Consider the following 20,705-nt stretch of genomic DNA (forward strand, 5'->3'; position numbering starts at 1 on the left):
GGTTTCAAACAAAGGTTAGGGCTGACACAGAGAGGTTGGTGTCTTAGTTATGGTTTCTACTGCTGTGATAAAGACATCATGAGCAAAAGCAACTTGTGGGGGGAAGGCTTTATTCCAGAGTTCCAATCACAATCCGTCACTGAAGGAAGTCAGGGCAGGAACTTAATCAGAGCAGGACCCTGAAGGCAGGAACTGGAGCAGAAACCATGGAGGAGGGCAGCTTACTCAGCCTGCTGTCTTACAGCATGCAGAGCCACCTACCTGGGGGTGGCACCACACACAGTGAGTTGAGCCCTCCCACATCAATCATCAGTCAGGAAAATGCTGTACAGATAGACGTATAGACATGCGTACAGGACAATCTTATGGATTCCATTTCCAATTAAAGATTCCCTCTTCTTCCGAGATATGTTTAGGTTTGTGTCAAGTTGACAAAAACCAGTCAGGACAGTCATCCGGAACATTGGGGGAGATAAAGAAGAGGGCTTTCAGGTGGGGTCTGAGGCAGCCAAACAGAGCATGTAAGAGGAAAGCCAGGGCTCTGGGAAAACCAACACAGCCAGCCTTGGCCAGATCCCACAGAGGCCCTCTTTGGGGACTTGCTGGTTTTATGTCAACTTGGTACAAGCTAGAGTCGTCAGAAAGGAGGAAGCCTCAATTAAGAAAATGCCTCCATAAGATCAAGCTATACTCAAGCCTGCAGGGCATTTTCTTAATTAGAGATCTATGTGGGAGGGTCCAACCCATTGTGGGTGGTGCCGGCCCCGGCTGGTGGTCCTGGTTTGTATGAGAAAGCAGGCTGAGCAAGCCAGTGACTAGCACTCCCCCTCAACCTCTGCAGCAGACCTGCCTCCAGGTTCCTGCCCTGCTAGAGTTCCTGCCCTGACTTCCTTTGATAATGAACTGTGATTTGGAAGCACAAGCTGAATAAACCCTTTCCTCCCCAAATTGCTTTGGTCATGGTGTTTCTTCACAGCAATAGAAACCCTAAGACGGGGAGCATGCACCATTGCCCTTTCCTCTATTAAACTTGTTGACTGTATTAGTAGTTACAGCTTTATATGGATTCTTGCACCGAAGACATTTAATGACTGAGTTATGGGTAAAAATGATTCCAAGAAAATATCCAGCTATTCTGGAAAAGAAATCACTCCAAGCCACCCCAGAGGTGGATAACTGGAGAAGTAGTAGGTCAAGGATTGGAAGCCCAGATGTGGAGGTGGCCGGTTGCCATGGCTCGGCTGGGTCTGTCCTCCATTCTAGAGGGAATACTTAACTTTCACTTATCCTCCTGTTAAAACAGACTGCTCACTTGTGCTGTGCCCCAGTGTGAGTTCTTCTCCCTCAGAAGCACAGGAATTGAGACTGCTGTCATGGCCAGGGCCGGAGGCCATTCAGGAATAGGGTTTCTCCATCTCTAACAACCTTGAGGGATGGGACCATGAGGTAAGGGTTTGGGGAGGTGACTAGGTCACTCATGACTAGAATTAAGCTTACAAAAGGAACCCTAGGGATTTCCTTCTGTCCTTCACCTTGAAGAGGCTGGGGAAGGGTGTGACTGGACCTGAGGGACTAGGGAAACGGCTCTGGGTGTGAATACAAAGACCTGTGGTCAAATCCCTAAGTCCTAGAATCTCTGTGCCCCTATAGTAAGATGGGGGGTGGAGACAGGAGAAGCTAGCCTGGTGTAGACAAACAACAAAAGAGAATCCATCTTAGACAAGATGGAAGGTAAGAACTGATAGCCAAGGTTGTCTTCTGACTCCTACAGATGTGATGAGGCAATATGCCTACACACACACACACACACACACACACACACACACACACACACACACACCACATCACACCACACACACATCAAACAAACATGTAACACACACACTCAAATACATACCACACCGCACATACATATATACACACCATACACACACAAACACATAACACACACACCACATCATACACACATACCACACACAAACACATACTACACACACACACCACACACACACATCACACACACATACCACACCATACACACATACTACACACAAACACATACATACACACCATACACACACAAACACATAACACACACACACACACACACACACCACATCATACACACCATACACACAGTGCCATGAAGGGCGATGTTGCACCAGATATCTCAGACTCCAGAACTTGAAAAGAAAATTTCTGTTGTTTATAAGCCTTCCTGTTAAATAGCAGCACTAAAATGTACCGAGACAGTCATATTGAAAGTATCATTACACACAACAGCTGGAAAGCGGATGCAATCCACGCTCTCACAGACAGATGAAGAGATAAACCAGCTGTGATCCATGAACACCAGGAATAGTATTCAATCTCCAAAAGGCAGGAAAGCCTGCTGCATACTACAGCATGAACTAGCCTAGAGGACATCCTGCTAAGTGAATGCAGCCAGCCCCTGAAAGGACAAAGCTGTCGGTCTACCTGCAGGAGGGATCACAGACATAAAGACTGGACATAAAGGTCTGCAGAGGGGGATGAGCTGCTTTTAGCCGGTACACTGTGAGAAAGATGAGAAGATCGGTCACACACAATACCAGTGTACCCAACACCACCGTACAGTACATAAGAAGCAGCCAGGATGGTGAGTTTTGCAATGTGTGTCTCTATGGTGGGATCCTCGGGGTCTCTGGAGAAGCCAAAGAGTGTGCAAAAAATATTCAGAGCAGAACTCTTAGTGTGTGGTGCCGGAACACAGGATGTCATTACAGGACGAGCCAAGTAACTGTCCTGACAATCACGGGACATTCCCCACTCCCTTAATGCTGGCCCACAGTGCAGAAATGCTGGTGGAATTTACAGTGGTCTGAGACCCAGCTCAGGTGACACAAGGAACCCTGCTCACACTGGCATGTTCTCTACACTGGACTCCCATCCCCCACTGAAGAAGGCCACCCAGCAAGCTAAAGGACCACTCATATCTCAAAGATCACTCACTGTCCCTACCTCTAGATCATTACTAGTTTTGTCTTTTAATCTTCTCGGTAATTTGACCGAAGTGAATTTGGTCTGTAAATTACAAGGATAATGATGCAATTTCTGTCCTGCAGATTAGCTTTGGGGGCAAAGGGAATCCGAGGCTTTAGGGGAGGAATTTACTTTTCTCTTTCATTGGACTTCCTGGAACCTGACCCCTTGCCTTTGCTTAAAACAAACCCTTGTGTTGTTTTCCTGAGTGCTTGTTCACCACAGCAAAAGTTGGGGATAATAACGGTAAAACTTAGGAAGTGGGTGATTGTAACCAGGCACTACGCTAAGCCCTTCTGCATATCCACTCCCCCTTCCAATCACCACTGGAGACAGGCATGACTCTTACCATCATGTTCACTTTTACAATGAGGCAGAGAAGGAAGGGCTCAGCAATTTATAAAGTCACACAGCCTGTATGAAGTAGTACCTGGGTTTTAAATCTAGATTACCTATTTTCCATCACCAAAGTACCAAAAGACACAAATAAAATCTGTTTATGATGCAACAAAAAAAACCTTAATATATTTTTTCATCTTTAATCTACATATCAAAGTCTATATATAGCTATATCAAATGTGCTTCTTTAAAAACATCAGGGCTTATAGTATATACATGCTTTTTATAATGCTTTTTAAAAGCCACTTTTATATGTATATACATGTATATCTGTGTGTGCACCTGTGTGCATGCACATTCAGGGTCCAGAAGACAAGCCAGGGCATCATTTCTCACAGCAAGTCTACCTGTCTCTGCCTCCTCAGTGTGACATTAAAATCAGGAGGCACCACATTTTGTCCTTTTTTATGTGGGTTCTGAGGACCAAACCCTGTGCTATCAGTCATCTTCTGTATTTAAAAAAAACTATACAATGGTGCTGGAGAGATGGCTGGGAGTTTAAGAGCATTTGGTGTTTTTCCAGAAGACCCATGTTTGGTTCCAAGCTCCCACATGGCAGCCATCTGTAACCAGTTCCAAGGGACCTTGTGCCATCTTCTGGGATTTGTGGTCACCAGGAATGCAAGTGGTGCACACATACACAGGGAGACAAAACAACCACACAAATAAAGTTTAATAAACTAAAAAAATCCACAATACTATACTATATTATATGGCACAAATGCACCAAAACCTACTTAACAAATACTCTATTGTTGGGCATAGCAGGTCTTTCTACTTTTTCATTTTTGATAAATGACATATTTCCTTTCACATATTGTTAAATAAACAGGCTTTGAAACCATCTGGCAGTGTTCTCAACTGTAAGAATCTGCTAGGATAAATGCCGGGTGTCTTTTGTGAGGCTTTAGGGCATGAACTTCCAAAGTACTCAAGAACTCCCACCCTACAGACAGAGATTTCTAATTCATGCTTCCTTTCCATCTTGGGGGGGAGCACTGTAGAGGTCCCTATGTCTCTTGATGGGGGCTGCTTAAAAGTCTGTCTGTCCTAGAGAAGGACCTCAAGCCCACTGTCCAGGTGACCAGCCTGTGGGTGTGTCAGTAGCAAGTGAAATTGTGTATGTGTGTGCACACGCACTCATCTGTCTGTCTGCAAAAATTATAGGTTAGAACATGCAGAAGTCACAAATCAATAAAAATACAAAAATCAATAAAACTGAAGGGTGATGAAGAGAAGACAATGGAAAGTAAATGGTAGACATCGATGTGGACATGGCCACTTAGTTCTTACCCAGAGATACCTAACCAGGGCACGAGTAGACTCCATCTAACAGGCACAGATTGAGACACACTGAGCAGCTCCCTATGATGAATGAGGAAGGCCAGCCCAAGGGGGAGAGAACCAGCCACACTCCCTCCCTTACTCCTGTTCAAGGCTAGTGGCTGGCACACCCAAGCCAGAAGACTTTCACACCAAACTAAACTTCAGCTACCAAGAAACAGACAATCACTCCCCTGCGTGAACAATTCACTTTCAGGCAGTCTCTGCCAGTTCTGGGGTTCCCTATAGCTATACAAGTCTTAGAAGTCTTACCTGACGTCAGAAAGTTGGGGTCTCTGATGGAAGAGAGTGGGCCCCATTTCATCCATAGTGGACAAGGTTACCATTGGCTTCAGGCTCTGCCCTTTTAATACGCATGACTTCCTGCCAAATCTAATGCTACAGTAATCCCATCTAAAGCAGAAGCCATAAGATTCCCACTCTACAGATGATAGAAGCATGTGAACATTAACGAACTTGCCCAAATATCCCTGACCACTAGAACACAGCTGGCTCAGAGGAAGTGCCCAAGTAATCTTTATCAATGAACGAATGCATGGAGGAGGATGGATTTGAAGTCACCACCAGTGGTAGAGTTAAAAGAGAAAATCCCCGACCAAGTGATCAGAATCTCTGGGAGAAATGGAGACCTACCATTCCAGCTGCCTCAATCACCTTGGCAAAGGGCACCTCCAGGGAGGAAGGTTCACCTTCTAAAGAGTTAGGTGGACTAATTAGTCCTTCAATGAGATTTTCCCTCCCCAGAACCCTCACCTTTAGGCAGAGGCTAGCAGACCTACAGCCGAGTAGGTTCATAAGTCTGCCTGATTTTCTGAACGATTCAGATAAGTGTCCAACTTTTCCTTTTCTACCTCTTTTCTAAGCCTGCTTCCCTTAACACTTTGGGCTTCTCCCTGCTTCCTTACTCTCTCCAAAGCTCCCCTCCCCACCGCACGGCTACTTGTTCACCTGTGTCTGTACCAGATTAAATAGCACGACTTTTTCCATCTCTCTTCCATTCACCCCCTCCAGGCAGCTGCTGAGATTTAGTGCTTGTGTGCGCTGTGCTTTTCCTCTTAATACTAATAAGGTTGCCTTTGAGCTTACATTTGAGTTCATTCTGAAAACCTTTTATTAGTGAGAACCCTAAACCAGGTCCCCAGTTTCCCCTCTATCGCCAGCTGCAGTGAGTGGCAAGGGCAGGTAGACAGCAGTGCCACGCCCTTTCTATCAATCTGGGACGGGGACACACATAGAGACACATTCTGTCCCTGAATGAATGCAGGAGGTCCCTTGTAAAGCCGTACTGACTGCACGGATGCACAGGCAGAACCAGCCCACACATCCTCCACCAAGCCGCAAGCCCAAACCATGCAGCAAACTCCCACCAGGATATTAGGTTCTTCTCACATCCAAGGTTCTCCAGGCAGCTCTATGCTGAGTCTGTGCTTCCAGGCCCTGCTCCCCGACAGTAGCTCCACACTAGAAGGCCAGGTGGCTGTGGCAGCAGCAGCTAGCTCATCTGAGCTGGCATCTCCCAAGCATCAGGACTCATGATTAGACTCATTAGTAGCCCGTCCCTCATGAGTGAAATGCCACTGACTACCTATGTCCCTGACTACCTGTTTCTGACTACCTATGTCTCTGACTACCTATGTCTGTCTCTGACTACCTATGTCCCTGACTACCTATGTCCCTGACTACCTATGTCTCTGACTACCTATTTCTCTGACTACCTATGTCTGTCCCTGACTACCTATGTCCCTGACTACCTATGTCTGTCTCTGACTACCTATGTCCCTGACTACCTATGCCCCTCCATTTGCTGTGTAGCCACTTATGTCTGAGAAATTCCTAGAATCTTCCCAGCCCAGAATTTCTACCATGGTACCCTCGGGAGAAACAGTTCAATGCCTCCTGGAACCTGGGCAGAAAGTCTCTCAGAGGACAATGACCAGGCTCCCAGAGTGCTATTTCTACAGCCACTATCAGTTATACTGGGAAAGCTGAGAAGATTGAAGAATTGTTTTGATCTTAATTTTATCCATTTACTTAAACAGCAAGCAGATAGTTCATTTTTAGTATCACTAAAACCCTGGGAACCCACAGCTGCAGCACCGAAAGAAGCCAAAGACCTGAATTTATGTTTGGTCCATTCTCATTGCTATATTTTCACTAAGTGTGCATCCTGATCAAGACCCAGCAAGGGAACACACAATAGGAGGAGGGGCGGTGTGTGTGTGTGAGTGTGTGTGTGTGTGTGTGAGTGCGTGGTGTGGGAGTGTTATGTGAGTGTGTGAGTGTGTGTGTGTGTGTGAGTGCGTGGTGTGGGAGTGTTATGTGAGTGTGTGAGTGTGTGTGTGTGTGTGTGAGTGCGTGGTGTGGGAGTGTTATGTGAGTGTGTGAGTGTGTGTGTGTGTATACACATTAGTTAAATAATCAGCTTAACAAAACCAAAGCTGTGGCTTAGCTCTGGTAGACAGGCTGCCTTAGCTATGCAGGATCATGGGAGTCCCATGTGACTTCTTACCAGGAAGCGAGATGTCTTTTCACTTTACTCGTGGAGTCCCCACCTCCTCCTTTCCCAGAGAGATCACCACCAGGGAGACATTATCACCTGAAGTTCTGTTATCACCAATATCTGACCATATGGAGAACACCTTAGAGTGACCATCAGTGTGGGCTGGAATGTGGTCCCCGCCTCTCAAGGTAGGGCATCAAGCCTTCCCTTGATTATAACGGGGTGTTTCTTTTCACAACACACCTGTGATGTTGTCATAGCTCCGGAAGTTCATTTCTATGTGGTCCCACTCCAACACCATGCAGTTCTCCATGCTGGGCTGAGCGATGGCCACGTACACGTCGTTCTTGGAGTTGAACGTGTCTACTGACACCGATTGGAACGGCAGCGTCTGATGAACGACGAAATCTGAGAGTGGGCGTTGAAAAACAAATATTAGCTCATAAAAACCCCTGTGAGAATTCCAACTGCCATTCTCTTTGCTTTGCATCATCAGTGGAGGTACCTGAGGAGGAATGGGTAGGGTGGGCCCAGAATTGTCAAGGGAGAGAGGGGGCATGCCTGCGGAGCTGGCATAGAAGGTATGCAAGGGAAGTAGAAATGTAGGGAAGAAAGAATTTCTTCAACACATACACACACACACAGAGACAGACAGACAGACACAGAGAGAGAGAGAAAGAGAGAGAGAGAGAGAGAGAGAGAGAGAGAGAGAGAGAGAGAGAAGGGTATATAGCACATGTGTCTAATTCCAGTGCTCAGGACGCATAGGCAGGCAGATTTCTGTGGGTTCAAGGCCAGGCTGGTCCACATAGCAAGCTCCAGGCCAGCTAGGGGCACACACTGAGACCCTGTCTCAAAAAACAAAACTCCCACAACAAATGATTAAAAAAACAGAGATTAAGTAGTTCTTCTGGCCAGAAATGCTCCAACATGCACAGCCCCTGGGTTACGCATCCAGGAGGAGATCCTGGGCTTTGCTCACTCAATCCTTAACCATCCTCATTGAAAGCTCATGTCACCAGCAATGGTGTGTTTAAGTCTTAGTCACATGAATCCAAACAGTAGCATCAGAGTCCAATTTGGAAACATTGCCCTACCAGGGATGTCACACGAGCCAGGCATTAAGGGAGCCCGTTCAATAGAAGAGACAGGAAAGGCAGCAGCTAGGCAAGAGTTGAGGTGGCAAGTATGAGGAAGGGATGAGGGGGGTAGGAAAGGCAGGAGGCAGGAGAAAAGCAGGGCTCAGGGGACAAGGAGTGTGTGAGACTCGGAAGAGCATTGTGCCTGGAGGTAAATAGCCTGAAGCTACTTCCTGCCCTTGAGACCCAGGGCTGGTCACTTCCAGGTCTCAGTTTATTTGTCCTAAGATGAGGTAAGGAAGATGTGCCTCTCAACTCTGTGGCAGGGACAGTTCAGATCATGAGGGGCGGGGGCAGGGGTGAAAATGCCTACCTCAGAGCTCAGCGAATGAAGTATAAGCATCAGACTCAGACACAGCTTGTCCCACCTCAAGCTGTTTATGTACTGGCCATCTTTACAGCGAGGGTGTCTATTTTAAAAACAGTTTTGCTGAGTTGATTCTTGATGTCCTAACCTTGGGGTAAATGACATAACCTCTCTCTGCCTTCCTATGCATCTGTGTGTGTGTGTGTGTGTGTGTGTGTGTGTGTGTGTGTGTGTGTGTGTGTGTACATCTGTACACACACTGGGAGCTAAGAGAAGGCTGCTTCTGTAGCCCAACAGGTAGAAGTGGCTGGTGGGTGGATACATGGTTCTAGTGAACAGGGTGCCCCCCCCACATCCCAGCAGAGAGCAGAGTCTGGGGAGACCAGCCCTAGAGATCAGGCAGATCAAACTTCCCTGAGACTGAAGGTAGGAGATGGAGCCTCCATTTCCAAAGTTGTGTGTGAGGCACAGCACCCAGCCCATGCCACTCAGCAAGGATTGTACTTAGGCAAGTCCTACCTGCTGAGGACTTGGGGAAGATGCCTAGTAGCTGCTAGCCTGCTCCTGACACCATCCTGTTCAACCTCCACCACCAGGAAATAACTGCCAAGGCAGTGCAGAAGGCAACCAGCACGTGTTCAAGGCAGGTGAGCAGGAAGGAAGGAGGCAGCTCCTGCAGGCTCCGTTTCTAGGGGTCTAAGACATCAAAGAATGCAGCTCTTTTCATTTCGGCTGAAACAGTGATAAACTCCTCTGCATTGGGCTGCCCCCCTTTCATCATGGGGGCCACAGGTTCTAAAAAACCCCTGACATCTTCAGGTCCCATTCCTCTCCTGACTGTGCTCTCAAGTCTCAGACACATAAGCCTCTGCGTTAGAATGTGTGGGCTTTACAGTAGCATAAAAGCCTTCTGCCTTTCCTGAGGGATCCTGCAATATAAAAGATCTACCAGAATAGGGGCGAGAGAGATGTCTCGGTGCTGCTCTAGCAGAGGACCTGAGTAGTTCACAAGTGCCTGTAACTCCAGCTCCAAGAGATAGCATACCCTCTTCCGGCCTCCACAGGCGCTAAGTATATACAAATTCATAGGCAAATACTCAATTAAAAATAACAAGAACAATTTTGTTTAAAAAGTAGTTCTACCAGAATACAGAGTGTGTTATACAAATCAAGCTTCCATGGCCCTGTTTTAATTTATTTTTCCAAATTAAATTCATCGTTTCATAATATTTCCTATACACTGACTATCTGGCATGACACAGACTGCTAATCACATAAATGACTAATCCTTCACAGGAGACAGCCCTACTCCCATCTTCAAAGGAAAAGGAAGGAAGGGCTAAGGGACAGTGACTAAGACAGGCATCTATACGTTCTGGAGAAAGGCACTAGACAAATTTAAATACCTCTTTCTACCCACATCTGAACCCGACTTTCACAAAGCCAAAGGCATGGTCATTGTAGAGAGACCTCAAAGGACACACATACTGAAGTGACATCAATTTACTAGCGTTAAAATATTAATGGTACATTCTGCCATGAGAGCCGCCACTTCCATTCACATCAGATCAAGTTCATGATGTCAGTGGGTCTCCTACAATTTCGGCCTTTCTCCCACTAGAATCCACACATTTTTACATAGCTATTTATAGAACTTGCAGAAAATAAATTATACATGATGCTGAGCCTATGGGGAGAGAGAGTGCACATTAATGCATTATTTCTCTTTGCATTTTCATCAGCCCGAACAAGGGAAGCTAACAGGACAATTAGGATGCAAAACTCACTCCCTCTAAGGAATTTAGTGAATTATCCATCTAACATGGGATCATCGGTGGGTAACAGGAATCTCTGCCTGGTTAAAAATAGACTTGAAGGGGAGGGTGTGGAAGAATTGTGATTAATCTGAAGAGCTGAGGCAGCCTGGTAGTGGCTACAAGCTCATTACTCCCCTCTGTGGAGGAACAGCATGGTAAAAATGCCTTCCTCACTTGGGCCACACAGGGAGAGATCTGAGCGAAGAAAAAGACGGCTTCCTCCAAAGTAAGGAAGCCATAAAGTGACCCCGAGCTCATTGCACGAGTTCTAATCTCTCTCATTGAGTCTGGCTCTCCATTCTCCAGGCATCCTCTCACACATACTTTCCCTAGCCTTTGGTAGAGCACCAGAGGCCAGGACTTGATATGAGCAGAAAACAGGAATGTCAATGCCCTCACAATTTATTGACCACACACTTATGTGGCAGGAACAGTGTCTGGGAACAGGTCATCTTGTTGTGTCATCACCCCACGTAGAAAACTCTTGGAGCAGAGCTTTTGTGTCTGTGAACCTTAAGGCAACAGAGAGGGAACAGTCTGTCACTGCTTACCTGAAAGCTCCATGTGGCCTTAGGAATGTTGTTAGCAAAGACAAATAAACCCAAGAGATGGCCCAAATGTGTTAGAGGACTCATGCTGTCCCAACAGATTCTGGGACTCAGGTCCTGGCTGCTCCAGTTCCAAGCCATCTCCTTTTCAATGACAATTCTCAGTCCCGGAACACAGATAGAACCAGAAGGCCCTGAGTCATAAATCCTGTTTTCTCGTATAAATGACGCTCTGTTGCCTGAGCTTTCTATAACCCTGTGTCATCTTCTCAGAGATGGACACTGTGACTAGTGTGAACAGAATGATGGAAATGCCAATCTCACTGTGGGGTCTAGAGAATTCTCCAGAAAAGAATTGGAGGAAAGGCCAAGCGGAGCCTCAGAAAGCTGTAGGATAGCACTTAATGCCAAATGGTCTTGAATAACACCTTTCTATACAAATGTCATTGACCATGACCTTTGATTCACTGCCCTGGTCTAAGAGCACAATAAATAACCTCTTAGTGGCTAGGCCGAGTAAAGGGCACCTGCCAATCACACAGCTCTGTGGTATAAGACAAGGCTACTTCCTTGAAATATCCAGTTTCCCGTAAAAGAGCAGAACTTGTGATTTTCTCTGGACATGCACACGAACACCTGGAATTCATTTCTACTTGGTGAGTTTTGGCTTGTTTGGAAGGGAATAGTAGTAGATTTGGCCTAAATATGATACCTTGTTCTTGGGATTTTTATGTCTTCAGTGTTTCTTTAACTGTTTTCTGAGTTCTCATTCCCACTCTTCTTGACATGCCTTCAGGCTGTGTAGATAGCAACTCCTGGCCCTGCCGTTTATTTCCACAAACATCTAGAAAGCCGACTGCACACTGTGGATTGATCCTCTCTCCTTGAAAATCCGGCTTCAAAACCAGCGGAAACCTGCTTGAGCCTTTCAAACGGAGGTACCCCCCTGCCCTCTACCTGTGGGGACCTGGAGGTAGTCGGCATTTTAATTTTATTCTATAACCTCAAAACTGTGGAAATGGAAACCCTGAGGTGGGCTCTGAAAAAACAAAGTCAAACTACCTTTACAGTTTTCCCTCAACCTGAATGTTTTCCTTCAGCAGCCACTTGTCACCTTAAATGTTCTACTTTGCCACAGGCTATAATTTCCCTAGTTATCTCTTCCTACTTGAAATGGAAAATAACTTACAGATATAAAAATCTGGTATTAAACTTATAATAAGTATCATCTTACTGGAGAAAAAAAAAGGGCCAGTGACAGCAAAACTATTCTCTCCTGACTTCTCTGTGCTGGCTCTTCATAAAAGGCAGGCCAATTTGTAGCAGGTCTCATGCCACATTCTTAAGTCTGTATATCAATTTCAAAGACAGACAGACAGACAGACAGTCCGCCCGGCAAGCTGGCGAGCTAGCTCAGGCAGAAAAGTACTTTCTGCATATGAAGACTCAATCGTCCTTCCCCAGCACCTCAGCACCTGGACGTGGTGAGGTGCTCGTGTGAGCTAAGTGCTGAGGAGGCAGAGCCAGGCAGACCATGGAGATCGCCATCTATGCAGTCCAGCTGAATCAGCAGGTTTCAGACCATGAGAGATGCTGCCTCAAAAAGTAGTCCTGAGGAATAGCACTCAAGCGTCACCTCTGGCATCCACTACCCATGCATGCACACACATGAACATACGTACACACAACTAGAGGAAAGAAATAATGATGGCGTACTTGAATTGTGCAAAGAATCAAAATTAAAACAGGCTTGGTGGAAAAATCAACAACAACAACAACAAAAAAAACCGACCTGTAATACCTAGCCCTTGGGAGGCTGAAACAGAACAATTGCCTCAAATCCAAGGCCAGCCTGTTCAAAATAACAAGAATTGGGCCAGCCTGAGCTATATAGAAATATCCTGTCTCAAAGGGAGGGGGGAGGAAAGTGAAGAAAAATAAATTAAAATTAGAGCCAGTGCAGCTAACAAAACCCTTTCTAACTATTGAGATGCTTTCCTAACCAAATTGATTCATTTCTTAAACATTTTATATGATTTAGTGCATGCGTGCGCGCGCGTGTGTGTGTGTGTGTGTGTGTGTGTGTGTGTGTGTGTGTGTGTGTGTGTGTGTGTAGGTCAGAAAATAATTGGTAGCAATCAGTTCTCTCCTTCAACCACACAGGTCCCAGGCATTGAACTCAGGTCACCAAACACTTTTACTCAATGAGCCACCTTACCAGCCCTGATTCATTTCTCTTAAAAATCTTACACTTTCTCTAAAACAACTTTGATAGAAAATGTCTACATTCACTTTCCCTCATATGCAGCTGGCAATCTGCAAGGAAAAGAATGGATTATTCTCCGTGTCCATGTCTGAGGACAGAGGTTCTGCCTACATGTGGCAGGACACTCATAGTCAGAGCTGCTCACCTGTGGTGGTACACTCATAGTCAAAGCTGTTCACTTCATTGAGCTTCTTCTCCTGGTATTCTGGTGGCCCGATACATAGCACATCAGACACAGTGGAATTTGTCATCTTCAGCCACAGATACAACCATTTGGCTTTGCAGTCACATTCAAATTTATTACCCCTTAAATCTCTGAAATACAAAACGCAAATACACACACAGGGAAGCAGGCATGTTTGATGTGTTTTTGGTAGTAATATGAAATACTGGGGTTATTCCTAGCCTGATACATCTAAAATAATCCAATTATGGAATTACTTTAAAATGACTGTGTTTTGTGCACCTTATTTTCTGTACTTACTATCTTTATCTTTAGTGAGTATTCCTTGATGCAGCAATTTTGATTGATTCTCAAAGATGAAAATTGTCTCAGGGAAATGGTGGAGGTGGGAAGAGATGGGTGAACATCCCAATATAGGTTCCCATAGATAAAACAGGGTGTAATAGGAAGACAGTATTCACAAACACAACTTAAACATTCCAGGTCTTACTAAATTGCGTCCAGTACAATGTGCTCCAGTCACACTGCTTCTAGTGAAACTTGAGAAGGCAAAGCAGAGGGACAGACTACTCGGGGACCACCCATCCAGCAAGCCTAATTCACTATTGGACACAGAGTACAGTATCTGACAGTTGAATTCAACATAAGACAATACACATGCTATGTCTCAGTGTGTATGACTCTGTGAGCGTACTACTTAGACAAGAACAAAGGGATTTGAAAGATAATTGTCTAGGGCCTGCAACTAGTCACACAAACTTAATTTGCACTACTTACAGTTCAATCAGAGAATCGAGATCACTAAAGACATCCCTTGGAAGTGCTTTAATGTGGTTGTTGGCCAAAGAACTAGAAAAAGAAAGTCACATTTTAATGTGGTTACTACCTTCCTGCCAGTCATTCTGAAGTTCATTTGAGTACCTCTAATGATTCAAGGAGAGCTCTGAGGCCCTGCATCAAAACATGGCTCAATCATAGCTTTGATCATCAACACCAAGAGAAAGATGCACGTTCCATTACACAAGACAACTGGATTCCAATGTAAGCTTCTTTGTTTGGAAAATAAGCACTTCATTAAGCTCTTTACACACAGCTATTAAATTACAGATGGCTTCTCTGGATCTTGGAATAAAAACCAAGTTTCTAGGCCAGGTCTCATGGAGTAACACCTTTAATTCCAGCCCTTGGGAGGCAGAGACAGGTGGATCTCTATGAGCTTTAGGGAAGCTTAGTGTATGTAGTGAGTTTCAGGTCAGCCAGTCCTTGACAGTGAGATCATGTCTAGAAAAAAAAAAAAAAAAGAAAAGAAAACAAGCCAAGATCCCATTTCATGGTATGTAGGACTCTCCATAGTCTAGGAACCTCCCCCAATAGGTGAGACTTCAACGCTAACAACTCTAACCGAGTCACATATTAATAGCTCTTTGAACTTCATTGGAAGATGGTCATTTGCAAACTATGTTTTAATTACTTGTTTGTTTCTTGACTGGGTACCTTCCTGACACAAAAGCAATAGAGACTGTGGTCTGTCCATGGTTTTACCCTACCCCTTGAGCAATACAAACACTCAAAAAGTTGGGAAACCTTTGCTGATAAAAAAGATGGATATGCTACTTTAGAAGATGGATGGATGGATGAATGGATGGATGGATGGAGCAACAATATGAGACAAACAATGAAAGATGAATAACTTTTCCCCAATAAGTTCTGTTACAGTCCATACAAGTACATGTGATTATCTATGTTTCTGAAAAAGACTCAGTGAACACTCTTTTACATGAAGACACTCCACTCTGACACACTAGGATAACATAATGAAATCTCAATGAAGTGGCATGCTTAGTGAATAGCTGATTGCTGAGAAATCATCTCCCTGTTTCTTCTTAGTATTGGAGAGGTTTCTGAGATGCTAGTCCACACCCACCTCAAGCTACCATTGATTCAGGACTCTGCAGTGCCCTGTTGCCAGTCGGCTGAGGACAGATGCCCACAGTGCAGGGTCCTTGTGGGAAGATATTGAGTGTGGAAACACAATGTACATCAAGTCTGTGCTTTTCCCAGATACACTAATGTAAATTGGTCAAGAAATGGATACCTTCTTCTAGAGTTTTCTTTTACTTGTGAGTATAAACGGCAACATGTATAAATGATAAACATGTAGGTAGTTTATAAAACATGTATGAAGTGAGTCATACATGGTCATAGCATGGTCATAACCCATCCCAGAATGATAGCTGAATAAATGAGTATTTCTTTTTACGGTCAGTGGGGTGTAGTAGAAAGTTTAAGCTCCTTTTTACTCTGAACATTCTTCCTTGAAAACCAACAGAGAATGAGAGGCCAACAACTTCTAATTATTCCCTTCCCACTCAGGCAACCATAAATGGATTAGAATACCATTTCATGTGCTATTTCACCTTGCTTTTCTTAGTGAGGTACTTACACATTTTTTCGATGTGTTGGGAAATAAGCTGATTGTATAATCACACTGAACAAACACTGGGGTAACTTTTGGAAATTTAAAAAAAGGGGGGTGTTTGTTTTGATTTAGAAAGCAAGTTTAAAAAACTTTAGCTAACTATCAGTTAATTATTCAACTAGAACTATTTGGCTACCTGAAGGCTGTTGCATTGAAATGGTAATAATATAATTAGGTATGGAATGACCAATGCAAGCAAGCAAACAAACAAACAAGAGTATTTAGTAATTGCTCCACGACTGCAATTTAGGCTTCAGAAGCCAGCCCTGTTTTCATGAGCTATCTACTCTACCCATGCTGAGTGCTTAACATTAACATCTTCCTTTCTATTTCTATTGTCTACAAACCCACAGCACTTACTTCATTTCTCAAACTATTTAATAGCTTCCTGTCCCCCGGGTTCCATAAGACCGCTGGAAAACAAATGTCCTAGATTTTAGTTACAGATTGGCACTGATCCCTCCATGCTTTGGAACCCAACTCGTGTTTTAATATGAACGTGGATATCTAAATGTTGGGAAAGTTCACAAAAGGCCAACATCAAACATTTCATTTAAATGAGAAGGTTTTGGGCAGTGACTTCCCTAAGGAAGTGGGTGAATTTTGGAGTTCATGCTTTCTCTGTGTGAGTTTAAAGGGGAGATAAGGGCAGTTCCATCTATAAACATTATGTAGGTTGTGCCTGTAGCCTGTGCCTAATAACAACGGCCCTCCTTCCCAACTTTAAGATCCACACTTACCTGCCTCAGCTACTGCTCTCTACACAGCCATATCTATCCTTTAAGAAGTCTCTGTCTGGAATCTCAAATGGCCAAGAAAATGTATCAATCCAGAGAGAAAGCCAAGGCTTTTTAATGACTGGAAGGATGGGATGGCATTGTCATTGAGGAGGAGGAGGAAGATGATGATGATGCCAGTCATATCCTTGGCATTTACTGTGGGTAACAGGGCTTTGGTCTTTGCAGCCAAACATCATAAACCTATTAAGTACATCAACCGTCCACAGTCAGTGTAATCATCATTATCTTGAGAATGAGGAAAGTAAGTGTCAGAAAAGTTAAGTAGCATAATAAGTTATGACCTGGAGTTTTGAACCCAAGCCTGAAACCTCAGTCCATGGGAAGTGAGGGCTCTGGCCTACAGGTTGACTCAGAGAAGTCTGCATGTCCATAGAAAGACAAGAAACCCTGGAACAATAATGACAACAAGACACACATTCTACTCGATGCACTGGGCTAACAAATAATGCTTCAGTCTCGCACAGTCGCTCCCTCTCTCCTTACGCTGCAGCCCTCACTCAGCTCAGGCAGGGCTTCTGCTTGACGGCCCCAGAAGGCAGGCTCACTGTGCCCAGTGGCAGGTGCCTTCAGCAGGATCTTTCTGAGTAGACTCTTTTAAATGACTATGTCCCTCCACTGCCATCAGGGCTATACCCAAAGGTACCACCACCCCTGCCCAGCGTCCACAGTCAGTGCCCTCCAATTTCTTCAATTCTCTTTTTTATCACAGACAAGGTGACAATGGATATAGGACCCATCATCTTCCTCAGACAAAATGATCTATTATGCAAATGAAGCCCAAGTCTCGGCTAATAAATGACTCCAACCATGACCATGTCTGGTTTTGCATTTTCACAAATACAGCCATTTTTTTCCAATCTTACTAACTTTTCTAAGTGTGTGTGCTTGTTCCAATCTGACATGCAATCAATTCAGACCAATCCTCCCCCGCTTTGGTCTCTGACAAGCCGGTAAGGAACTGGAGAGTTAAGCTGAAACTACAGATTAACCTAACATAACAGAAAAAGCAACTTTCATCCTAAAGGGAGGACACGGATGTCACTATGCCACTTTACCCTCTCCCTGATGTCCTTCACTGAGTCCCAATTCTGTAGAATGGGAACTCACAGATTATCATAAAACACGGAGAAGGTCTTTGGGTACCAGGCCTGGCACCTGGCACCAAGCGGGTATAAGAACCACACTTCCTCCATGAGCACAAGGGCCTCACAGCACTGAGGGTTTCCCACTTACATAGAATCATATGGGTCCCCATGGTGACAGAGGATGGTGGGGACCAATGGGCAGAGTGTTGTCTGACAGCATAGGAACATCTTGGGCTATCTAGAAATGAGTTTTCTTTGATAGATGTTGTGATACAGAAACATCAAGGAAAAACAATCCTGTATGTGTGCTTGTGTGTACCTGTGTGTGTGTTCATGTATGCACATGTGTGTGCACATATGACAACAGGAGTCATCCACCTTATGTTTTTGAGATAAAGTTTCTCCCTGAGACCTGGGACTCACTACTTAGGAGAGGCTGGCTGGCCAGCGAGCTCCGGGGACCTTCCACTCTTTGCTTTCCCAGAACTGAGGTCAGAAGTACACACCACTATGCCTGTCTTTTTACATGGGTTTAGGAGATCTAACCAAGAGCCGCATGTTTGCATGGCCAGCATAGTACAAACTGAATCATCTCCCCAGCATGTACAACAGATCTCAGAGGACTTACAGGTGAGTCAGGTCACGGAGGCCCCGAAAGGCATTTCTTGAAATGGTTTCTATTTTGTTCCCTTCAATGAACCTAAGGAAAGAAGCAGTATAATATAACCAAATTCCCTCTCCTTAATATCGCTAACAGATGACATAATGTGTTTTGGCAGTAACATCGGAAAACACTCATGAAGTATCAAAACTCCCAAGTTAGCAGCAAGCTACACTAAACTCCATGAGGGAGCCGGTCACGTGAGCAAGAACACACGCACACCAACCCCTTTGCTCCTTTCAGATCAGCATGGATGTCTCCAAATTCAGAGCTGCCAACATGGGCGATAGCATCTTGGGTTTGGGGAAGGGAGAAGAATGTACTACACAGACGCCAGAAATTCTCCCATCTCTGTAAGACGGGAACACTTCCAGACGTTTTCCCTGTATCCTCTTACATTGCCCTGCGCCCGGCTATCCATATACTTCCGTTAATACCATAGTCCCTAGAGAGGAGTCTGTTGTTTTACATCTTTGCATTTTAGTTTGTGTAGGAAGAGTTCCACTAAACATGGCTTCCAGCAACCTTGAGTTCATCCTGTCCTACAGAGCCTCATCTCTGGGCAAATGGTGACAAGAAGGGATGTTCTCAAGCTCTGAACGAAGCTAGAAAGCAGAGAGGACAGTGAGGGGAGCAGAGATGACTTTCTTTGCCCTGAAATGGTTCAGGACTTGCACAGAGACCCTGTAGCAATGGCACTCGCCATGCTATCAACTCTCGGCAGGAATATACTGTAACTGTTCCCAAGGGCAAAAGAGAGAAGTCAAATGCTAGCAGGTTTTGATGAGACGGTCCAAAGGAAAGACTGTACTACATCTGTGGCACAATTGATGAATTAGTTCTTACAGGGAGAACTCTTTGATGCCTGATTTTAAAACTCTGGTGTTTGTTTAGTACTAGACTTTGGCATACTCTGACAAGCTAAACTTTTTCCCTGATGCCCTGGGCCACACTTGAACTGCCCATCAGAGAAAATCCAGGGTACCCCACAGATATTCGTGGGCTTTTGGCAGACCCAGGTAGCTTCAACCTTGCAGCTGTGACATTCCTTCCACATCAAATACAAGCCAAAATACCGGATTATGAGAGGGTTCTTTGGAGAAAGAATTCCTGGGGAGACACTGTTTCCTGAGTCCTCACATCAGCAGAGAGCAGTTTCTACCTGGTATGTGTCTAGAATTCCAACACCTACCTGTTCACCTCAGATAAGACAGCAGGAGCAAGGCTTTGCGAATCCTCTGAATGCTAAGCAAGGAAATCCCAACTGATAGCAGGATTAGCATATTACAGACTCACCAAATACAAGGCTGGGACAACTTAACGGGGGAGAGGAAGATTTGAATGTAATAAAGGCTGAAAAAGAACCATGGCCAAGCTCGCTGCTAGAGAGGGAAATGGTGCGTCTGAAGAGGCGGAATAAGCCCCTCTTCCTGCTTTATTGTTGTTGTTTTGGTTTCAGTTGGGAAAAGGAAAAATCTAATCTGACCCTCGGAAGAACTCACAGGAGACAGAGCACATGGGATATGGGACAGCTGGCTACAAACCAGGCAATTCACCCTCTAACAGGGAAACTTTGTTTAAAAATAAGTAGCCCTGAGAACCATCCAGCTCTATTTCTGGCCCATCAGCAAATCCATGCCTAGTTATGGAGGTAAAAATATCCAACTCCATTTCCAGTCTTACTTACTACATGCCAAATTAAATGTCATCAGAGAATGAATGAGTGAGTGTCTCCCCTCCTGAGCTTTGTCCCCAGCCTCCTCCTCCTGCCTGAGCATGCTGGGAAGTAAGTCAACTCACAGGCCAGTGCTGGCATGAAAATGGGGCTTTCTGTAGTCCTATCCACTCCCAGGACACAACTCAGGAAGCCCCAGAGGTACCAAACTTTCAGCAACACTTACAGGTATTCAAGATGGAAAAGGCCAGCAAAAGCATCGTCGCGGATCACCGTGAATGAGTTAGAATTCAGCAACCTGAAAACAAGAAAGGTTTTAGTAGAGACAGAAAGGTCAAGCCATGTGGTGAGGCCATCTCTTTTTCTTTTGTTGGGTGCTGACCCATGGGCAAATGAAGGCTCTTCTCAGGCTAAGGACATCCCCTTAGCTTCCCAACTGTCCCCCCACTATGAAGGAGACAGTGAGGAAGGGATCCCTTG

At 44.9% G+C, this 20,705-nt stretch overlaps 1 protein-coding gene across 1 annotated transcript in view; it reads right to left on the reverse strand.

Annotated features, from left to right (window-relative positions):
* Lgi2 (leucine rich repeat LGI family member 2) overlaps nucleotides 1-20,705 on the reverse strand; it is a 30,302-nt gene that overhangs the window by 5,664 nt on the left and 3,933 nt on the right. Inside the window, exons 3-7 of the mRNA XM_005068777.3 lie at nucleotides 20,452-20,523; nucleotides 18,518-18,589; nucleotides 14,303-14,374; nucleotides 13,487-13,656; nucleotides 7,508-7,672 (exon numbers count right to left, since the gene is read on the reverse strand). Coding sequence (XP_005068834.1) covers nucleotides 7,508-7,672; nucleotides 13,487-13,656; nucleotides 14,303-14,374; nucleotides 18,518-18,589; nucleotides 20,452-20,523 — 551 coding nt within the window. The remainder of the gene's footprint in view (nucleotides 1-7,507; nucleotides 7,673-13,486; nucleotides 13,657-14,302; nucleotides 14,375-18,517; nucleotides 18,590-20,451; nucleotides 20,524-20,705) is intronic.

This window comes from Mesocricetus auratus, unplaced genomic scaffold, assembly GCF_017639785.1.
Source record: "Mesocricetus auratus isolate SY011 unplaced genomic scaffold, BCM_Maur_2.0 Super-Scaffold_100006, whole genome shotgun sequence".
Classification (NCBI taxonomy): domain Eukaryota; kingdom Metazoa; phylum Chordata; class Mammalia; order Rodentia; family Cricetidae; genus Mesocricetus; species Mesocricetus auratus.